The sequence below is a fragment of the Portunus trituberculatus genome, chromosome 39 (genome assembly GCF_017591435.1).
Source record: "Portunus trituberculatus isolate SZX2019 chromosome 39, ASM1759143v1, whole genome shotgun sequence".
Lineage (NCBI taxonomy): Eukaryota > Metazoa > Arthropoda > Malacostraca > Decapoda > Portunidae > Portunus > Portunus trituberculatus.
Window position 1 is genome coordinate 9,800,229 of NC_059293.1, and position 20,452 is coordinate 9,820,680.

Consider the following 20,452-nt stretch of genomic DNA (forward strand, 5'->3'; position numbering starts at 1 on the left):
TACCCAACATGAAGGTACCCTAGACCAATTCGGCCATCACAAAGGTTATGACTGTGGGAGGCAAACTACTGGATACTAGATTGGCCCACACCAACAGCCTACTTTTGAGGGCTTTGGTTCCCTTGGCTCACTGTATCGGTGATATTGGAGAGAAAGCTGGCAAACCCGTGAACTCCTAAGTCACCTGCCGCCCGGTGGAATACTCCAGGAGAGGTACTTACAGGGATGTAGGCAGTGCTGCAGACTGAGTGATTCCCGTGTCCTCTCTTCCCGGTTCCTTTGTGGTCTCATTTATACAATTGAGCAGCTGCAGCCTGCCCTCTAAAGACAACTTCTACTACTTCCTACACTACACTACAACACCTTACACTTTTACACTCTCTTCAAATCAAAATTTAATAATGGCTTCACCACGCCCTGCCTCAGAGTCCCCTCTGGGAGGGACCATAAATGTCCCCAGGTCGGACTGCCCCTCTGCTGTCGACCTTGGGTGTCTTGACACTTCATCTAATACTTTCACTATCAATTTCTGCAACATTCGTGGCCTTCGTTCTAATTTTCAATCTGTGGAACACCACCTCTCCTCTACTAAACCTCATCTTCTCTTCCTAACCGAAACACAGTTGTCTGTGACTACTGACAGCAGCCCTTTTCTGTTCCCTCCTACTTGCTCTATCCTCATTTTCAATCCAAAGCTGGATGTTGCGCATACGTGCGTAACGACACCACTTGCTCTCGTGCCCACAATCTTGAATCTTCAGAATTTTCTACCATCTGGCTAAGACTTCAATGTCACTCTCTAACTAAATTCATCTGTGCTGTATACCTCTCACCTAATTCCTCTGACTATGTAAAATTCTTTGACTATTTGACTTCCAAGGTGGAGCACATCTTATCTCACTTTCCTTTTGCTGAGATCTCCATTTTAGGGATTTCAATGTTCACCACCAGCTTTGGCTTTCATCTTCTTTCACTGACCAACCTGGTGAACAAACCTTCAACTTTGCTATCCTTCATGACCTAGAGCAGCTAGTGCAGTTCCCTACCCGTATTCCTGACCGCCTTGGAGACACGCCCAACATTCTTGATCTTTTCCTAACCTCCAACCCTTCTGCTTACTCTGTTAAACTTTCCTCTCCGTTGGGCTCCTCCGACCACAATCTAATTTCCGTTACCTGTTCTATCACTCCAGTGCAGCCTCAGGACCCGCCTAAGCGGAGGTGCTTCTGGCATTTTAACTCTGCTAAGTGGGAGGAACTAAGGCAGTACTATTCTGATTTCCCTTGGGATGATTATTGTTTTCATGTCAGAGATCCTTCTCTTTGTGCCGAGCGCATAACAGAGGTGATTATCTCTGGCATGGAGCTATACATTCCTCATACTTTCTCTAACCCTAAAGCTAAAAAGCCTTGGTTTAACTCTGCTTGTTCTCGTGCTGTCAATGATAGAGGCGGCTCACAAACGGTTCCGTAGCCATCCAACTGCTGAAACTCATGCCCTATATATTTCTGCCCGTAATCATGCCAAATCTATTCTCCAACTTACTAAAACTCTTTCATCAATAGAAAATGTCAAAGTCTTTCCAATTCTAACTCCTCTCGAGATTTCTGGCATCTAGCCAATAATATCTCTAACAACTTTACTTCTTCGTCTTTCCCTCCTTTACTTCATCCAGATGGCTCTACAGCTGTCTCTTCTTTTCTAAAGCTGAACTCTTCGCTCAAACCTTTGCTACCAACTCAACTTTGGATGATTCTGGGCATATTCCTCCTACTCCTCCACCCTCTGACTACTTCATCCCTAAAATTAAAATTCTTTATAAAGACGTTTTCCTGGCCCTCTCTGGCCTTGATTCTCGGAAGGCTTACGGTCCGGATGGAGTCCCTCCTGTTGTTCTCAAAAACTGTGCTTCCGAACTCGCTCACTGCCTGGTCAAACTCTTTCATCTGTGTCTCTCTACTTCTATTTATCCTTCTTGCTGGAAGTTTGCTCACATTCAACCTGTCCCTAAAAAAGGTGACCACTCCAATCCTTCTAACTACCGCCCTATAGCTTTGATTTCCTGCCTTTCTAAAGCCTTTGAGTCTATCCTTAATAGGAAGATAATGAGGCATCTATCAGCTCACAACCTTCTCTCTGATTGCCAGTATGGTTTCCGTAAAGGCAGATCTACTGGTGATCTTCTTACTTTCCTAACTGAATCTTGGTCATCCTCTTTTAGGGACTTCGGTGAAACCTTTGCTGTCGGCCTTGACATATCGAAAGCCTTCGATAGAGTCTGGCACAAATCTTTAATTTCTAAACTACCCTCCTACGGATTCTATCCTTCTCTCTGTACCTTCATCTCCAGTTTCCTTTCCGATCGTTCTATTGCTGCTGTAGTAGACGGTCACTGTTCTTCCCTAAAACTATCAACAGTGGTGTTCCACAGGGTTCTGTCCTATCACCCACTCTCTTTCTATTATTCATCAATGATCTCCTAAATCTGACTCAATGCCCTATCCACTCCTATGCTGATGATACCACCTTGCATTATTCAACAGCGTTCAACAGACGCCCAACCCAACAACAATTAAATGACTCAAGGCGAGATGCTATAGGACGCCTAACTTCTGATCTTTCACTTGTTTCTGATTGGGGCAGAGAAAACCTGGTTTTGTTCAATGCCTCAAAAACTCAATTTCTACAACTATCTACTCGACATAACCTTCCAGACAACTATCCTCTCTTCTTCAATAACACTCAACTTCCCTCTCCTCTACATTAAACACACTCGGTCTATCCTTCACTAAAAATCTAAACTGGAAATTTCACATCTCTACTCTTGCTAAATCAGCTTCCAAGAAGTTAGGTGTCCTGTGGCGTCTTCGTCCATTTTCTCTCCCTCCCAGCTGCTTGCTCTGTACAGGGCCTTATCCGCCCGTGTATGGAGTATGGCTCTCATGTCTGGGGGATCCACACACAGCTTTACTAAACAAGGTGGAATCTAAAGCTTTTCGTCTTATCAACTCTTCTCCTCTAACTGACTGTCTTGATTCTTTAAGTCACCGCCGCAATGTTGCATCTTTATCTGTCTTCTACCGCTGTTTTCATGCTGTCTGCTCTTCTGAACTTGCTAACTGCATGCCTTCCCCCTCCTGCGGCCTCGCTGCACAAGACTCTCTACTTCTTCTCATCCCTATTCTGTCCATCTTCCTAATGCAAGAGTTAACCAGTATCTTCACTCCTTCATTCCCTACACTGGTAAACTCTGGAACTCTCTACCTGTGTCTGTATTTCCACCTGCCTATGACTTAAACTCTTTCAAAGAGGAGTGTCAAGACACCTCTTACGTTAACTGGACCCTCCTTTTAGATTTTTTGTTTTTCTCTTTCTCCTACTTTCCTCTTAACAGGGCCTGGCAACCAGCGGGATTTTTTTTTCCAACACTTTGTTTTCCCTTGGCCAGTGCCGTTCATTAAAGGCCTTGATAATGATGAGGCCGACAGAGAGTCAAGGGTTAAGAATATAGATACGGAATGGATGCTGAAGCCCCATTTATTCAAACGTATATGTGGCATTTTTCATCTCCCAGATATAGATCTGTGCGTCTAGAATCAACGCTCAAGTTCCGACTTATGTCTCCTGGAAGCCAGACCCTAATGCTGCGTATACAATGCCTTCACAATGGATTGGAATGATAAAGAGCCTGTATGCTTTACCACCTTTCAGTGTCATTGGCAAGATGTTAAAGAAGATTCAGGAGGACAAGGCTACTGTGATCTCTATCCTACCTCTTTGGCCAAAGCAGATTTGTTTCCCTCTAGCGCTGCAGTTGTTGGCGGAGACCCCACTCTTCCTCCCTCGGGAGCCCCTGGTGTTGCCACAAGACCCAGGCTTCAAGCACCCCCAGGCAACCAAATTGAAAATGACATCAATGATCCCCTCTGGCAATCGCTTAAGAACCAGGGCCTTTCAGAGGAGGTTGCCGGATTTCTCCTTAGGTCATAGAGACGAAGCACTAAACTGCAGTATGGGCCACATATCAGTAAATGGGTCAGTTTGTGTCAGCAGGAAAATTGATCCTCTTTTGCCACCTTTTAATTTCCTGCTGGAATTTTTATTACTTGAGTTTAAGAGAGAAAAGGGACGGGGCTATAGCACCATGAATACCATTCGTTCTGCCATTTCTATTATTGCTGACAGACGATTTATGAAGGCAGTTTTTCAAGAGCGAGCTTTGCTAACCCCGCCCGCCATCATACTATCTGGGATCCAGAGGTAGTTTTAAACTACTTTAGAAGTTTGGGAAGTAATGATGTTTTATCCATGCCTCAGTGGTCAAAAAAAATTGGTCATGTTGATGTTATTGGTATCTGGACAAAAGGGCCAAACCATTCACTTACTAGACATCAGAAACATGTCCATCTCTACATCTACGATTTCTTTTCAAATAGGTGACTTACTCAAAACTTCTAGGCCTGGCAGCCATCTCTGAAATATCTTTTAAGGCTTATGTCCCAGACAAACGATTGTGTGTCTATTCTACTATATTAAGTTATTTGGAGAGAACAGAAAGTATCATGGGCTCGATCACTCGGTTTTTCCTGACCACCAACCCTCCTATTAGATTAGCTTCCAGGGACACGTTAAGACGCTGGACTCATCATGATGTTATGAGAGATGCTGGCATTGATGTTTCTACCTTTACACCTCATTCCACCAGATGTGCCTCCACCAGCAAGGCAGTAAGGACACTTCCTCTGGCTACAATCTTGGAAACTGCTGGCTGGTCCCGGGAATCTAACCTTTGCCAGGCACTACAAAAAACCTTTGTGCAAGCAGGGTCAGTTCGGTGAAGCTGTACTGTTAAGATTGTACCTTTGTTTAGTGATGGGTTATTGTTACTTACTACAATTAGCTTGGCATGCTTGTTTGTGCGCTTTTTGGATTTCCTTTATAAAATGCCGTACTGATCTCAAGTTTATGTTTACTTTGGTGTTTGTACAAGAGTGTGGAAATAAATAGTTTTCTCTGACTTTTTTTTGGGAATGATCTGTACCTGTAGGGACCGCCAGTTTTGAGGAATCACTCTGAAGTTCTCATTGTCTACCGTTGTGATGTCAGTTAACTGTCGTGAAATGAAATTATAAGATTAACTGAGTACTTACCGATACGAAGGTTGATTGTGATTTCACGAACAATTAACTGCGTCACTTAGGTAGGTAGTATGCTCTCCCTTCCCTTCCCTCTCATTACTCTCTCTCTTTTCTTATTAGTCGTTAGTTTCCTCAAAACCTATTCTCTGAAGGACTGACGGGTCGGTGCTGGCACTAACATCTAAGTGACGCAGTTAACTGTTCGTGAAATCGTGATCAACCTTCGTATCGGTAAGTACTCGGTTAATCTTATAATTATCAGCCCTTTTGACAAGTAGTCTAATCATACCTGCTGACTAGTTCATCTATCCATTGGGACAGTTGTGGTCCATACAAGTTAGAATGATGATTGATGACTTCTTTAGCTGACACATTGCTGGGATGACTAAGAGCAAGGAGGGCTGTGAGGTGACTCAGGTCATCATCTGTGTAGGGCTCAGATGGCCCTCGGTGCAGTTCTCTGAAAATTTTGATACAAAATCAAATTTGCTTCACACAAGTATCATGTGGCACATCAACTCACAAACTTACTGATCAATATAAAACCTCTTGCCTGATCTCTGATTACATAAATAGACATTCATACAAAAAGCTCACATTGTTCTTGAATATTCAATTAGATTTTGGTATCTATAATGCTAATAAAGAGATTTAAATGTAAATTACTCATTATTTCTCCCTTCTGTAGTGCAGTAATATTCTTACCTTGCCTTCTGGACTGATATCTGCCGCCCTTGTACAAACTGCATGGATAAAACCAGGAATGAATGTGATGCCACCACAGCACCACTAATGATGACCTTGACCATCCATGATCCTGGCAAGAGTGGCTTGCGCAGGATGAAGGTGTGAGACAAAACCTACGACATGGCAATGGAAGAATGGTATATAATTAGTTATCATACTTATAAAATATAATCAATTAGTTTACTTAATTATTGACACCAATCCTCATATTATATAAACTTACCACCATTTAAGTGTTTTTACATTCTGACTAATTCAAAACAGTGAGAAATGGCCATATTACCATTGTGTCCTTGACTATTTTGAAATGTACATAATATTTTGGGCCAGCATATCTTCTTGGACTGAGGGAAAATACAATAATAAGAAAAGTATAAGCTGGCTTGTGGCCATCACTACAAAGGAGTGACAAAGAAGACAAATCTAAAAAAAAACTTGACAGATTGACTTTTTTTTTCTTTTATAACCTATAGTACCTACAAGTATATTTGAAGAGTAAGGGAAGCACTGTTCAGCTTCCAACATTAGTGGCACAGGCAATTTTATTTATAGTGGTATCTCTTTGGTGTAAGGCAATTACACCTCCGCCTAGAACCTGGGTAACGTGGTGACATGTAGGTAACTTTAAACCACTTGACAAAGTTTAAAGGAGGCATGTGGTGGGATTCAAACCTATGCATGGATGACTGCCCGATCCCACGCTCATCACTTTATCCACTACGCCACTGCCTCTCGAAAGGATGAACAAAATATCAGCCATGCATATAAAGATGAAAATCTTTACCTGCTCCCCTGGCTCTAATGTGAGTAGCTCCTCTGCAGCAATAGTCAGGGTAGGGTCCATCAACACAATCTGTGGATGTTGTACATTGTCTTCAGCAACCTGGTCCTCGACACCTGCTCCTGCAGACCACCGCAGCACTACAGTCACATCACTGTTGGGGCCCAGGGGTGCACCAAAGTTGCGGAAAACTTGCTCTTTCACATCAAAATCTGTTCCAACCTCTAGATCCTGTGAAAAGGTATGGCAAGGAGTTGACAATGAACAATTAAGTATTAATAAAGCAACAAAGAAGTGGTCTTCCCATAAATTTCATAAGTCACCAAATAATATATGCCACTGTACTTACTACAAGCCGATGATGGGACCTCTCAAATGGTGGCACATATTTAATATGCCGAAATATCCAAGTCTCAAGTTGAAAAGGTGTTTCCATATCACTTTTTGCCACATATCGTACCAAGACACCCTGGAATGACGAAAGATCTTGTGCAAAAGATGACAATGGTAATCCAACAACTTTCTTTAAATCATTCCTTTTGAATGAGCAATAAAAGGAGGTTCAAAATTGAGGAAATATTTAAAAAAAGCCAAGTGGGTGAATACACAAAGATCTTAATCAAGGCTAACAAATTCAAATGAAAAAATACCAACCTTTAAAGTATCACTGAGATGATAAGAGTGTGCCTCAAGCACAGACGTAGCATACACCTTACAATTGCTACCACTGGTGGTTGCGAGCTGTCCCACAGCACGGGTACTGAGTCTGGCCCCAGAGTGGTACAGGGTGAGAGCCACATCCATGCTACTTTGTGGAGTGTCTTCATGGTGATATCGGTTCTCCCAGTAACTCTCAAGACCAGCGGTAGCTGTCAAAATTAAGTTTAGCATTATCATTTTAACCAAGAAAACTTATTTGATATCTGATCTCAGATCAATTAAATAAAAACTTGTATCATAAAAACCGTACAGTGGCTGATTCAATACAAGGCTGCAGTGTATGGTTTGACAGTTTTGTAATTCAAATTCAGTGTTAGGACTCACAGGTATAGTAGGGTGTGTAGAGCCACCCATCAACTTGGTTAATGATGGTCTGACTTATGACAGCTTCAAACTTCCGAGCAAAGAATAAATTCCTGGATACTGAGGCCTAGAAATTGAAAATAACATGCCTTAAAATTCTGCAGAAAAAAAATTATCAAAGACTGATGGCATTCAAGAGTTTTCTGTACTACCATGACAATTTTTTTACTCTAATGGTATTTTAAGACTGACTTGATTATCATGACATATAAAAGTGATTAATCCACAGTAGCAGCAGACTAATGTTGACAGCTGTGGACTCTTACATTGATTAAAATCTTCAATGCTTGGATGATTAAGTTTTACTGAGCCTTTGATTAATGCACTTAAAAAACAAACTGGATAAATTAATAATATTTTGAAATTGTAAGTTTATACTTGATATTGTTTGTGGGAATAATATTTTTATTACAAGTCATCCTTAATAACTATAAGCTAACCTCCAACTTCCCCCAATCTCCTGGAGTGAAGTCATTTGGTGAGCAGCCACACCAGTCAACAATATGTTTGTACTGACACTTGCACCCCAACTTTCTCTTCCAGTTGGTGATGTGAAGGTTGTTGTCCGTGAAGCTTTGGCAGAATTCAGAGTTGCGCAACACAGTGTGAAAAAAAGACTGAGGACAAAGTTGAATTAGAAATATCTGTCATACACACAAAAAATACATGTGATACATAAAACAATCTGCTTTTAATTAAAAAAATATGAAAAAACTATACAATATTTGAAATGGTTATCTTCCAGGCCATAGCAATTCCAACTTACAACAGAAACCTCCTATTATAGTGGGAAGTGACTCAAGATATACATACTCTATTGTATTTACTATACTTAACCTAATCACAATCTTTATTGTATTTACTATACTTGAACCTAATCACAATCTTCATTATTCATGAATAATTTCATTGTATCATTCCTATTTTGTAAAACTTCTCTTGAAACTGAGACAAGAATTATAATTTCATAAAACATTGCAAGTTCACCAATCTATGGGAAGCTTTTGTCTCACCTCAGCTGGTAACAATGTGTAAGAATATACTTTCTTGAGTCCCTGCACCAGTGGACTCGGGCTGGTCACCACATACTCAACAAAAGCTCTGTTCAGACATAGCCAGTCACTCCCACCATCCACACGAATTCCTGTGGATGAAGTAAGTTCCATTAATGTTATCTTCATATGACCTGAAAATTATCAAAATTGTTTACATCTCCATATGATCGCAAAATTAATAAATAGCACAATTAATTTCCTAATGCTCATAATATAAGGGCAAGAAAATTACATCATATGCCACTAAAACTTCAAACAAAAGGATCAAAGAGATTTAAGTGTTCAAATCCAGTTTGAATACTAACAAAGAACAGCTTTTATCAAAGTAATGGGCTAAAAGAGGTAACGGCAGCACAATGTGTGCATGAAGTAAAAATATAACTGGACACACACACAAAAAAATATATGATAGTAACTTAGATCCTATATATCACATCTAGAATTCAACTATGGTAAGGTAAACATATGCATACAATGTAAAAATGAAGGGTTACTCACCAAGGGGAAGACGACGTTCTCCAATCCTCCACATGTGGTTCTCACATTCAAGGAAGGTACGGTCGAGGCCTTGCTTCTGGAGGAACTTGTTGGTGTCATGACCATGTGACTTGAGGAAGTTGCGATCCTTGTTGCTAGTTAGAAATGCCACTAGCTCTTCATTCTTCCTGTAGACAAAAATCACCACCATTATTACTATTTCAAACAGTGATATTACTTACATCTCCATTATAAAGAAATAATTTTGTGTAAGATGACGCAAAAAGACCATAATATGTCCATGACCTGACACCCTTGCCTTTATCTTACTGTTATTTATCTAGACCTGTATCTATTTACAAGACAAAACAATTAACCAAAGGGAAATACTCACTTGATAGGATAATCGGATTCACTAAGGTTGATAATGAAATCCCATTTCCACTCCTTTATCTTGGTGATCTGAACCATGCAGTGAAGGAGAATCCTGAGCAGTGAGGCACCTCCCCAGATGGTGGAGAGTCGGTACTGGGATACACGAATGTTACTGAATTGCTCCTCCAGCTTCAAAACTTCTCGGAACAAATAGTCTTGTCGCTGCCAGAGAAGAGAGCACTTAATGCAAAGGCTTTGTTCTTGAAGGCCAAATTAGTTCAAAACACTGATATCTAAGTGTGATCTATCTCTGCTTCTTGAACAAAGATACATCCTTGTTAAATTAATTTTCATAACAAACATATGTAAGTATTGTCAGTAAGTGATTCTGGAATGCTTCATTTTCAAACAATAGAAGCTAAAAGTGCAGCACTGCTTACAGAGTCAACATGAATGAAGAAATAGTGGTCCTTGTGGTAAAGCGCCTTCACCAGCCTCCTCATCTGTCTTATGGCTCTTCCATTGACCGTAAGAATGAAGGCAACTCTTGCAGACTTATTAACTGGGTATGGGGATGGCACTTTCAGTGCTACCGGTGTGTATTCTAAGAGAGAATAACAGTGAAGGATCATTTTCATATCTAAAATTTAAAGTACAACATTTAACAAATTAATACAAATAACAGATAAATAAATGTCTGACTGCTAAAACTCAAGGACTCATTGGCAAATTATAAACAATGGGTGGGAAAAGGTATTATAAATGCTTCAGTGATTTCCTAATATGAAACATAAGCAACATAATTTTCTATACATTTTCAACAGCATATAAGAGAAATGGAGCTATGAACAGATTGAGAAAATAAATCTAGTGTTATATATCAATTGCATCACTGTTGACCTCATTGCAATCAAAATAGATATTACAAAGTTTTAAATAACATTCTTGGAATGAAAACCAAAGACGAATGAAGATTTATTTAGAAAATCACTCACTGGCCAGGCCTGTTTGGTAGATGCTGATGTAGAGGTAGTCACCACACTTGAGTTTGGGATCGCCAGTGCACGCCATGCTGCACATTTGGTCTGACGCTTTCATCTGGAGTGACAGTTCTTCATTCCCACAGAAGCATTCTCTCCTAATTGACAATTATAAGGCTTGTTACTTAGTGTCCTAGACTACAAAAAATAGGTTAATTCAAAGCTCCTTTCCCTGATCTTGTAACATTCTCAGGCAGTAATTTAATGAGAGAACAATCTTCTCATTTTCCTTATTTTTCAATATCTGTGTGAATCACATAACTTGATAAGAATTACATAAGTTACAGAGTATGTTTACATATGACATGCAAGTTTTTCTGCAAGTACTGTAGTGAACTCTGGAGACACACCCGTACTCCACACCGGCATACATGTAGCCCCTCTGGTAGCACACATCACAACACAGGTTTGGGGTGTTGCGCTTTAGCTGTCCTGCATGTCCCCGAAGCAGACGGTTCTCTCTGCTGTCCATAAAACATCCCATGTATTTACCCCTGACTTTTCCTGCAAAATTAAAAACTGCACTAATTCCATCTGGCATAAAACTATTTCTCATACTGAAAAATGATCTTTCCAACAATCACATTTAAAACTAAATTGTTGCATTCAGTTACATATTAGCCAATTTTACATCACCAAATTGCACTACCTACCAAATCTTAAGGAAAGTTTTCATCTACATTCTCAATAAAAGTCAGTAATAATACAGTATTTGTTAACAACATTCATACAACACTCGGTGTTCTGGTGCCAATCAGTGACACATTTTTAGTACTATTTTGAATTTCTAGAAATTTCTTTAGCCTGAAATATAAACTGTTCAGGTAAAACTTTGATTCATTCTCACTCATTTTCCACTTTAAAGTATAATCTGTATTTGTATCTTTATGCACAGTGTAAACAAACCTTTATATGATCATTGTACACACACTTTAAATAAAGGACCCCTCTTCTCATCACGTAATATTAATTGTTATTCAATTCACTTTGAAAAATGCAGATTAAATCATGCAAAACAGCACAGACCAATATTCACAATATGAAAGAGGTCAGTGGTCTACAATAAAAAGTGGATTTGTATTTTTTGATGAAAATATTAGTCAAATCTGTTTATACTGGGTATATAAAAATACTTCCTACACTTCACGGAACAGCTACAATGTATATACGTAATTTCCTCTCACTGAAAACATGACAATTTTTTAGATATTCATTTCCAAGGATATAATCCTTCTCGCTTTTTAGTCTTCGTTTGCTATTTTCTTTAGTATAGTTATCCTTTTAAATGCTCTCACATCTGCACAATCCAAATCCATCCCTATAAGAGAGATCATCATAGAAACAAATGTTCATCCCCTACAAAATGAGACCCCTTGTGCACAAAACATAGCTGCTCCAAACTCCAATGTCACATTTGTGAACACTTACGAAAAATAAAAGCAGACATTGAAGACAAAAGCCTAGGTATGGTAGTTAACTTGCCAATGCAGCATTTGCTATGTCATCAAATATCTTTAGAGTCAAAATGTTCATGTAGTGAGTGGAACGTGAAATTGAATATGTGCACATACACACACATTACACTGGTTATTTTGAAACAAAAGTTATTACAGTAAATAATTACCCAAGTTCACTATAGTGCAAGGCATGCTTCATGAATACAAGTCCATCAGATGAAGGCAAATAATACAGGTGACCACACAATGACTATAAAGTGCTGTGGCCAATTCCTGTTGCATCAGAAAATGGGAGAAAAAATAGGAAAAACAAAACAAAGGTAATTCAAAACAAATGAGTGTTCATACACATGTTAAGCAAGAGAGAGAGAGAGAGAGAGAGAGAGAGAGAGAGAGAGAGAGAGAGAGAGAGAGAGAGAGAGAGAGAGAGAGAGAGAGAGAGAGAGAGAGAGAGCCCTGCATACATCTGTGCTGTGTCCAATCTATGTTGAAAAATATACGTGCTAGAGATATTCTATGGTCTAGCATAGAATGGTGCATCTAGAGATTACAAGTGCATTTTCTAGATCAATGACAGTAGACAATGTACAGCCACAAATATGTAACATTCCTTTAACTTACTTTTAAATCCTGGAATTGAAGCAAGAAAACAATTTTTTTTAGGGTTCCAATCCTTATTTCTCAAACTGTAAATAGATAAATGCAACAATGTCCACAGAAAATCTTAAAATTACCTAAATTTTTCCTTAATTCTTTGAACAACTAAGTTGACGAGTTTAGCCCTAAGACATGACTTAAAATAAGCTGCATTTCTGTCATTCCACCTCTAAATAAGGAATTCAAATTAATCAACTGTTCTTTTTACGAAGTTCATGATGTTGATGTTCGCCTTAAAAGAGAATTACACATACAAAAAGATAACATTAAGGTTAAGAGAAACCGATTACGAACAGTGTGCTAATTGCAAACACGTACCATTAGAAGGACAGGAACTCTGAAGTCTTGTAGGATAAAATGTACCAGCCTGAATCTGATAAAAAGAAAAAAAATTGTTAACAATAACAAAAGTAATGGTAAGAATGACACACTGGTATATGTGTGGCAAACTTGTGTACATAGACCATCAGACTAAATCCAAGGCAATGGACTAAGATACTAGACCTATATAGTGAAGCACTTCTCATAAAATGCCCAAGTTTAGCTAAGTTGCAAAATTTACAAAATGTAGTGAGCTAAAAAAAGTATTATACATACATACATTATATATATATATATATATATATATATATATATATATATATATATATATATATATATATATATATATATATCTGCAGACTGAGTGATTCCCCGTGTCCTCTCTTCCCGGTTCCCTTTGTGGTCTCATTTATACAATTGAGCAGCTGCAGCCTGCCCTCTAAAGACAACTTCTACTACTTCCTACACTACACTACAACACCTTACACTTTTACACTCTCTTCAAATCAAAATTTAATAATGGCTTCACCACGCCCTGCCTCGGAGTCCCCTCTGGGAGGGACCATAAATGTCCCCAGGTCGGACTGCCCCTCTGCTGTCGACCTTGGGTGTCTTGACACTTCATCTAATACTTTCACTATCAATTTCTGCAACATTCGTGGCCTTCGTTCTAATTTTCAATCTGTGGAACACCACCTCTCCTCTACTAAACCTCATCTTCTCTTCCTAACCGAAACACAGTTGTCTGTGACTACTGACAGCAGCCCTTTTCTGTTCCCTCCTACTTGCTCTATCCTCATTTTCAATCCAAAGCTGGATGTTGCGCATACGTGCGTAACGACACCACTTGCTCTCGTGCCCACAATCTTGAATCTTCAGAATTTTCTACCATCTGGCTAAGACTTCAATGTCACTCTCTAACTAAATTCATCTGTGCTGTATACCTCTCACCTAATTCCTCTGACTATGTAAAATTCTTTGACTATTTGACTTCCAAGGTGGAGCACATCTTATCTCACTTTCCTTTTGCTGAGATCTCCATTTTAGGGATTTCAATGTTCACCACCAGCTTTGGCTTTCATCTTCTTTCACTGACCAACCTGGTGAACAAACCTTCAACTTTGCTATCCTTCATGACCTAGAGCAGCTAGTGCAGTTCCCTACCCGTATTCCTGACCGCCTTGGAGACACGCCCAACATTCTTGATCTTTTCCTAACCTCCAACCCTTCTGCTTACTCTGTTAAACTTTCCTCTCCGTTGGGCTCCTCCGACCACAATCTAATTTCCGTTACCTGTTCTATCACTCCAGTGCAGCCTCAGGACCCGCCTAAGCGGAGGTGCTTCTGGCATTTTAACTCTGCTAAGTGGGAGGAACTAAGGCAGTACTATTCTGATTTCCTTGGGATGATTATTGTTTTCATGTCAGAGATCCTTCTCTTTGTGCCGAGCGCATAACAGAGGTGATTATCTCTGGCATGGAGCTATACATTCCTCATACTTTCTCTAACCCTAAAGCTAAAAAGCCTTGGTTTAACTCTGCTTGTTCTCGTGCTGTCAATGATAGAGGCGGCTCACAAACGGTTCCGTAGCCATCCAACTGCTGAAACTCATGCCCTATATATTTCTGCCCGTAATCATGCCAAATCTATTCTCCAACTTACTAAAAACTCTTTCATCAATAGAAAATGTCAAAGTCTTTCCAATTCTAACTCCTCTCGAGATTTCTGGCATCTAGCCAATAATATCTCTAACAACTTTACTTCTTCGTCTTTCCCTCCTTTACTTCATCCAGATGGCTCTACAGCTGTCTCTTCTTTTCTAAAGCTGAACTCTTCGCTCAAACCTTTGCTACCAACTCAACTTTGGATGATTCTGGGCATATTCCTCCTACTCCTCCACCCTCTGACTACTTCATCCCTAAAATTAAAATTCTTTATAAAGACGTTTTCCTGGCCCTCTCTGGCCTTGATTCTCGGAAGGCTTACGGTCCGGATGGAGTCCCTCCTGTTGTTCTCAAAAACTGTGCTTCCGAACTCGCTCACTGCCTGGTCAAACTCTTTCATCTGTGTCTCTCTACTTCTATTTATCCTTCTTGCTGGAAGTTTGCTCACATTCAACCTGTCCCTAAAAAGGTGACCACTCCAATCCTTCTAACTACCGCCCTATAGCTTTGATTTCCTGCCTTTCTAAAGCCTTTGAGTCTATCCTTAATAGGAAGATAATGAGGCATCTATCAGCTCACAACCTTCTCTCTGATTGCCAGTATGGTTTCCGTAAAGGCAGATCTACTGGTGATCTTCTTACTTTCCTAACTGAATCTTGGTCATCCTCTTTTAGGGACTTCGGTGAAACCTTTGCTGTCGGCCTTGACATATCGAAAGCCTTCGATAGAGTCTGGCACAAATCTTTAATTTCTAAACTACCCTCCTACGGATTCTATCCTTCTCTCTGTACCTTCATCTCCAGTTTCCTTTCCGATCGTTCTATTGCTGCTGTAGTAGACGGTCACTGTTCTTCCCTAAAACTATCAACAGTGGTGTTCCACAGGGTTCTGTCCTATCACCCACTCTCTTTCTATTATTCATCAATGATCTCCTAAATCTGACTCAATGCCCTATCCACTCCTATGCTGATGATACCACCTTGCATTATTCAACAGCGTTCAACAGACGCCCAACCCAACAACAATTAAATGACTCAAGGCGAGATGCTATAGGACGCCTAACTTCTGATCTTTCACTTGTTTCTGATTGGGGCAGAGAAAACCTGGTTTTGTTCAATGCCTCAAAAACTCAATTTCTACAACTATCTACTCGACATAACCTTCCAGACAACTATCCTCTCTTCTTCAATAACACTCAACTTCCCTCTCCTCTACATTAAACACACTCGGTCTATCCTTCACTAAAAATCTAAACTGGAAATTTCACATCTCTACTCTTGCTAAATCAGCTTCCAAGAAGTTAGGTGTCCTGTGGCGTCTTCGTCCATTTTCTCTCCCTCCCAGCTGCTTGCTCTGTACAGGGCCTTATCCGCCCGTGTATGGAGTATGGCTCTCATGTCTGGGGGATCCACACACAGCTTTACTAAACAAGGTGGAATCTAAAGCTTTTCGTCTTATCAACTCTTCTCCTCTAACTGACTGTCTTGATTCTTTAAGTCACCGCCGCAATGTTGCATCTTTATCTGTCTTCTACCGCTGTTTTCATGCTGTCTGCTCTTCTGAACTTGCTAACTGCATGCCTTCCCCCTCCTGCGGCCTCGCTGCACAAGACTCTCTACTTCTTCTCATCCCTATTCTGTCCATCTTCCTAATGCAAGAGTTAACCAGTATCTTCACTCCTTCATTCCCTACACTGGTAAACTCTGGAACTCTCTACCTGTGTCTGTATTTCCACCTGCCTATGACTTAAACTCTTTCAAAGAGGAGTGTCAAGACACCTCTTACGTTAACTGGACCCTCCTTTTAGATTTTTTTGTTTTTTCTCTTTCTCCTACTTTCCTCTTAACAGGGCCTGGCAACCAGCGGGATTTTTTTTTCCAACACTTTGTTTTCCTTGGCCAGTGCCCTTGTAATGTAAAAAAAAAAAAAAAAAAAAAAAAATATATATATATATATATATATATATATATATATATATATATATATATATATATATATATAAAATTATATCACAGTAATACCAACATACATGGCATGTAATGTTGGCAATCAGCGCCTTGCAGTGGTCTGTCGTGGCTCTTCTGATGGCAGACAGACTCTCCTTGCTTCTGATGGCACATGGTAGGTCAATGCCCAGCCACTCACGACTCAGCTCATCACTGTTAACATCCAGCGCATCAGGTGGGCCTGTAGGAAAGAGGAAAACCTAGACTTACGAACATTCTGATGTAGACAGCTATCATTTAAATGTTCATTATCATAACTACACTTATCTACCTCCAGGTCACATTTCCATACAGAAATAAGACTGCCCACAGCAGAATCTTTTCACCTATCTCTACTCCTGCAACCTCTCATTTAAGTCAATATTTGAAGTAAACACTAATATGTCTTATGTAAGTTCTGGTGGGGAATGTCTTCATCTTTTTGTACAGCACAGCCTTTCAAGGGTTTGGTAAGCATTAGGTATACACTACATTCTATGTCATAAACAATTTTTAGCACAACTATCCTTTTCAATGAGTTCTAATGAATAAAAACTTGAATAAAAAAGGATAACAAAATAATGACAATATATATATATATATATATATATATATATATATATATATATATATATATATATATATATATATATATATATATATATATGAGAATGTGCTTATCATTTACAAAGTCTACTGACCTTTATTATGACTGTCGGCATCACCCTTGTCCACCTGGTACACTCTGCTCTCAACATCCACCTGGGATTTCTGCAATGATAAAATAAAACAATAGCTATTGGTACATTTCTTGATAGTAATTGTTGCTATGCATTGTTTATACTCATTTTATTGCACTTTCAAGTGTCATTTTTAAATTATTTGGATTTTTGACAATGAAATCTTGCTACTTTATATTTTTTTTTATAACAGTAGTTTTAGAATATATAATTTGTTGTCATAAGCCAAGTGTACACCATTGTGATTACATAAATGTGATGACATTTACTACACTATAATATCTAAGAAGAATATAGGTGACATTTAATAATATGGCCACATGTATATACAAAACCTGTCTGTATATACCTATATATATATATATATATATATATATATATATATATATATATATATATATATATATATATATATATATATATAATGTTTCTAAAAGAGAAGAGTAGGTAGAACAAGATATCAAAATGCACACTACAGTCGCATCCTACAAGTATTTCCTAAGAATATATTAAAATCACATTATGGCAACAAATCCTTTAGGGGGAAACCTGACTGACCATACAGTGTCATGATCAGGTGGAGGAGAGGCAGGAAGTGACCGCTACCCATGATAATTCCAGTTCTAGTGACCTTAATATTATCTGCTCAAGTACTGGCCACACTAACCTTGTACTTCGTATTCTCTTCTACCAAAGCAAGAGACCATGGAAGTTACAGTTACGGTTACAATCCATCAATTATTATTCACTGAGAACTACAAAGGCTTAGTTATTATGTGAAAAAAATAATCAAATATGGAAAAGGTTGAAGGATCCATATGTATAAGTATTTTTGAACAGTTCATAGATAATTCATAAGAGCAGCAAGATTTGTTATTAACATCACTATTTCTTTAGATTTAAATTTTTGTAAGTTTATTTTAAGATAATAACGTTTTTAATGGTAGCTAGTCACAAAAAAAAAATATAAATGTTATACCCACCTAACTGACAAGTCAGTTGTACATCAAGTTAGCTGTTACAGGCAAGACAAAAAAAATATATGTAATATATTTTTCTATTAGATAGTATATTGGTTGTAAGTCAAACACATCATATGCTGAGTACTCCACTCTACCACGGTACCACAAAGCATGAACAGGGACACCATGACTTCCCTGGAGATCCATGAAAATTAACCTGCCTGCTGTTTGTCAGTCTTTGCCACTTGAAAGTGAGGTGCTCCTCATAACCCAATGTAAACAAATGTTTTACCTCTTAACAAGAGAAATCTGCTCTCCTAAAGCCTCCAGAGTCAAGCTAACTGCTTTACTAGTGTCTTGTCATACAAATTGAAGTAACTGCTAAGCTTTAGCCTTTGCCCAGTAACAATATTCACTACCAGGACACAGCAAACACAATCTGTACATTCTACATGACAATGTCTGAGACAACACCATACAAAATAACAGGCAAACCTGCAGACAATATTTATCACTGGTTGGATAAAATTTGATTTTGAACACTAAATATCATGCTATCAAAAGCACAATTTAGTTAATGTGACATGCACAGTAATTTGCAGTTCTAGGCAGTGGCTGGGGTAAAAATTAATAGTTTCTAAAGGCTTCGATATGAATATAAATAATACAGCAAAATACAGAGATTATGTCACTGAAAGGCACCAGAACATAAATTTTGATCTTGCCTGATTGTCACTGACAGTTATCACTACTGCCTGAGACTGACAGTACCTCACTACTTTTGTTAGATCATTTTCAAAGAAATGTCAAACAAAAATTAATAATAGCTATGACAAGACAATTGTTATTATCACTTCTTAACAAAGTAAGAACACATGTTAAAAAATATTCTGACCTTAACCAAGCCTGAAGAAAAAGAAAACAAATTCCAGCACGACACACCACAACATTGAGATGTACACCCAACACAGCACAGCAAGCAGCACTGCCCTCAGTAGCTGTGGATGCCGCTCACCGAAACAACCCCCGGTACTCACGTCGTCTGAGGGCAGAACGTGCAGGTAGTCCCTTTCCACGGGTCTCTCATCTGACCCCAGGCGCAGCACGTAGTACCCAGAGTAGCCTTGGAACAGTATGATGGTTAGCCCGATTATAAAGTACAGTCCGTATTTCCTGCATAGCACCCGGAATATATTAAAACTAACTATGAGGACGGCGCGGGCAGGGACCACCGCCATCCCGCCACTGATATGTCAACAACTGGCTCGAGCTCCGCCGGCCCCTCCTCCCTCCTCCCTCTCTCGCCTGAGCTGCCTGCCTCACTCTTCTCGGTTTTTACGGCGACTTCTTGCATCTCATTCTCCTACTTGATTTACATGTGACAAAATGAAGGTTATATTAAACGTGTGTGTCTGGGGAAACTCATAGCAAATGTTTATATCAGCCTTTCTTTTTGTTCATCTACGTGTACCTTTTTTTTTTTTTTACTACAATGGCTATAGATTATTTTTGTATAAGTTAAAGTTAAAGTACTATATATTATCAGCTGAACCACCTTCCATCTACGTTCATAGGAAACATTTTCATATCAATTCTTCTTTGTGTTGCTGCCTTGTTCTGTGATCTTACGGCTGCTTCTTACTGTTTTTGCTATGTATTTGATTTCCCCAAGACAAGAAAAATGTAAAAAAAAAAAAAAAATGCCCGTGCCTATCAAGCCATCCTTCCATTTACCTCCTGTGTTTTTACGATGGCTTATAACTATTTATTTTTTATTACTCAGTTTTCCTAAGGTAACATTAAATGTGTGGCACTTAAGCCAATTTTCCATTTGTGCTCAAACAAAGCACTTGATAAGTTAATCGCTTCTTCCGCTGACCTCTGACTTTTTACTTTTATCACTTGAAGAAGATAAATTAAGCATCACACGTGTACTACGCACTGTTGCTCCGGGCAAGTATGTGTGTCTT

At 39.1% G+C, this 20,452-nt stretch overlaps 1 protein-coding gene across 3 annotated transcripts in view; it reads right to left on the reverse strand.

Moving 5' to 3' along the window:
• LOC123515419 (xylosyltransferase oxt-like) overlaps window positions 1–19,785 on the reverse strand; it is a 44,589-nt gene extending 24,804 nt beyond the window's left edge. Inside the window, exons 1-19 of one of the 3 annotated variants that reach the window (XM_045273967.1) lie at window positions 19,520–19,785; window positions 17,482–17,551; window positions 16,825–16,982; window positions 13,129–13,183; window positions 12,775–12,783; window positions 11,047–11,200; window positions 10,652–10,794; window positions 10,097–10,260; window positions 9,676–9,878; window positions 9,303–9,469; window positions 8,763–8,893; window positions 8,190–8,366; window positions 7,711–7,816; window positions 7,321–7,535; window positions 7,016–7,135; window positions 6,670–6,897; window positions 5,844–5,998; window positions 5,428–5,598; window positions 4,952–5,110 (exon numbers count right to left, since the gene is read on the reverse strand). In XM_045273967.1, the coding sequence (XP_045129902.1) occupies window positions 5,107–5,110; window positions 5,428–5,598; window positions 5,844–5,998; window positions 6,670–6,897; window positions 7,016–7,135; window positions 7,321–7,535; window positions 7,711–7,816; window positions 8,190–8,366; window positions 8,763–8,893; window positions 9,303–9,469; window positions 9,676–9,878; window positions 10,097–10,260; window positions 10,652–10,794; window positions 11,047–11,200; window positions 12,775–12,783; window positions 13,129–13,183; window positions 16,825–16,982; window positions 17,482–17,551; window positions 19,520–19,720 (2,631 nt within the window). In that variant the 5' untranslated portion in view covers window positions 19,721–19,785 and the 3' untranslated portion in view covers window positions 4,952–5,106. Of the gene's footprint in view, window positions 1–4,951; window positions 5,111–5,427; window positions 5,599–5,843; window positions 5,999–6,669; window positions 6,898–7,015; window positions 7,136–7,320; window positions 7,536–7,710; window positions 7,817–8,189; window positions 8,367–8,762; window positions 8,894–9,302; window positions 9,470–9,675; window positions 9,879–10,096; window positions 10,261–10,651; window positions 10,795–11,046; window positions 11,201–12,774; window positions 12,784–13,128; window positions 13,184–16,824; window positions 16,983–17,481; window positions 17,552–19,519 lie in introns of those variants that run through there. The other 2 variants (XM_045273964.1, XM_045273965.1) reach the window with 2 other exon arrangements.
• Window positions 19,786–20,452: the final 667 nt, after the last annotated feature.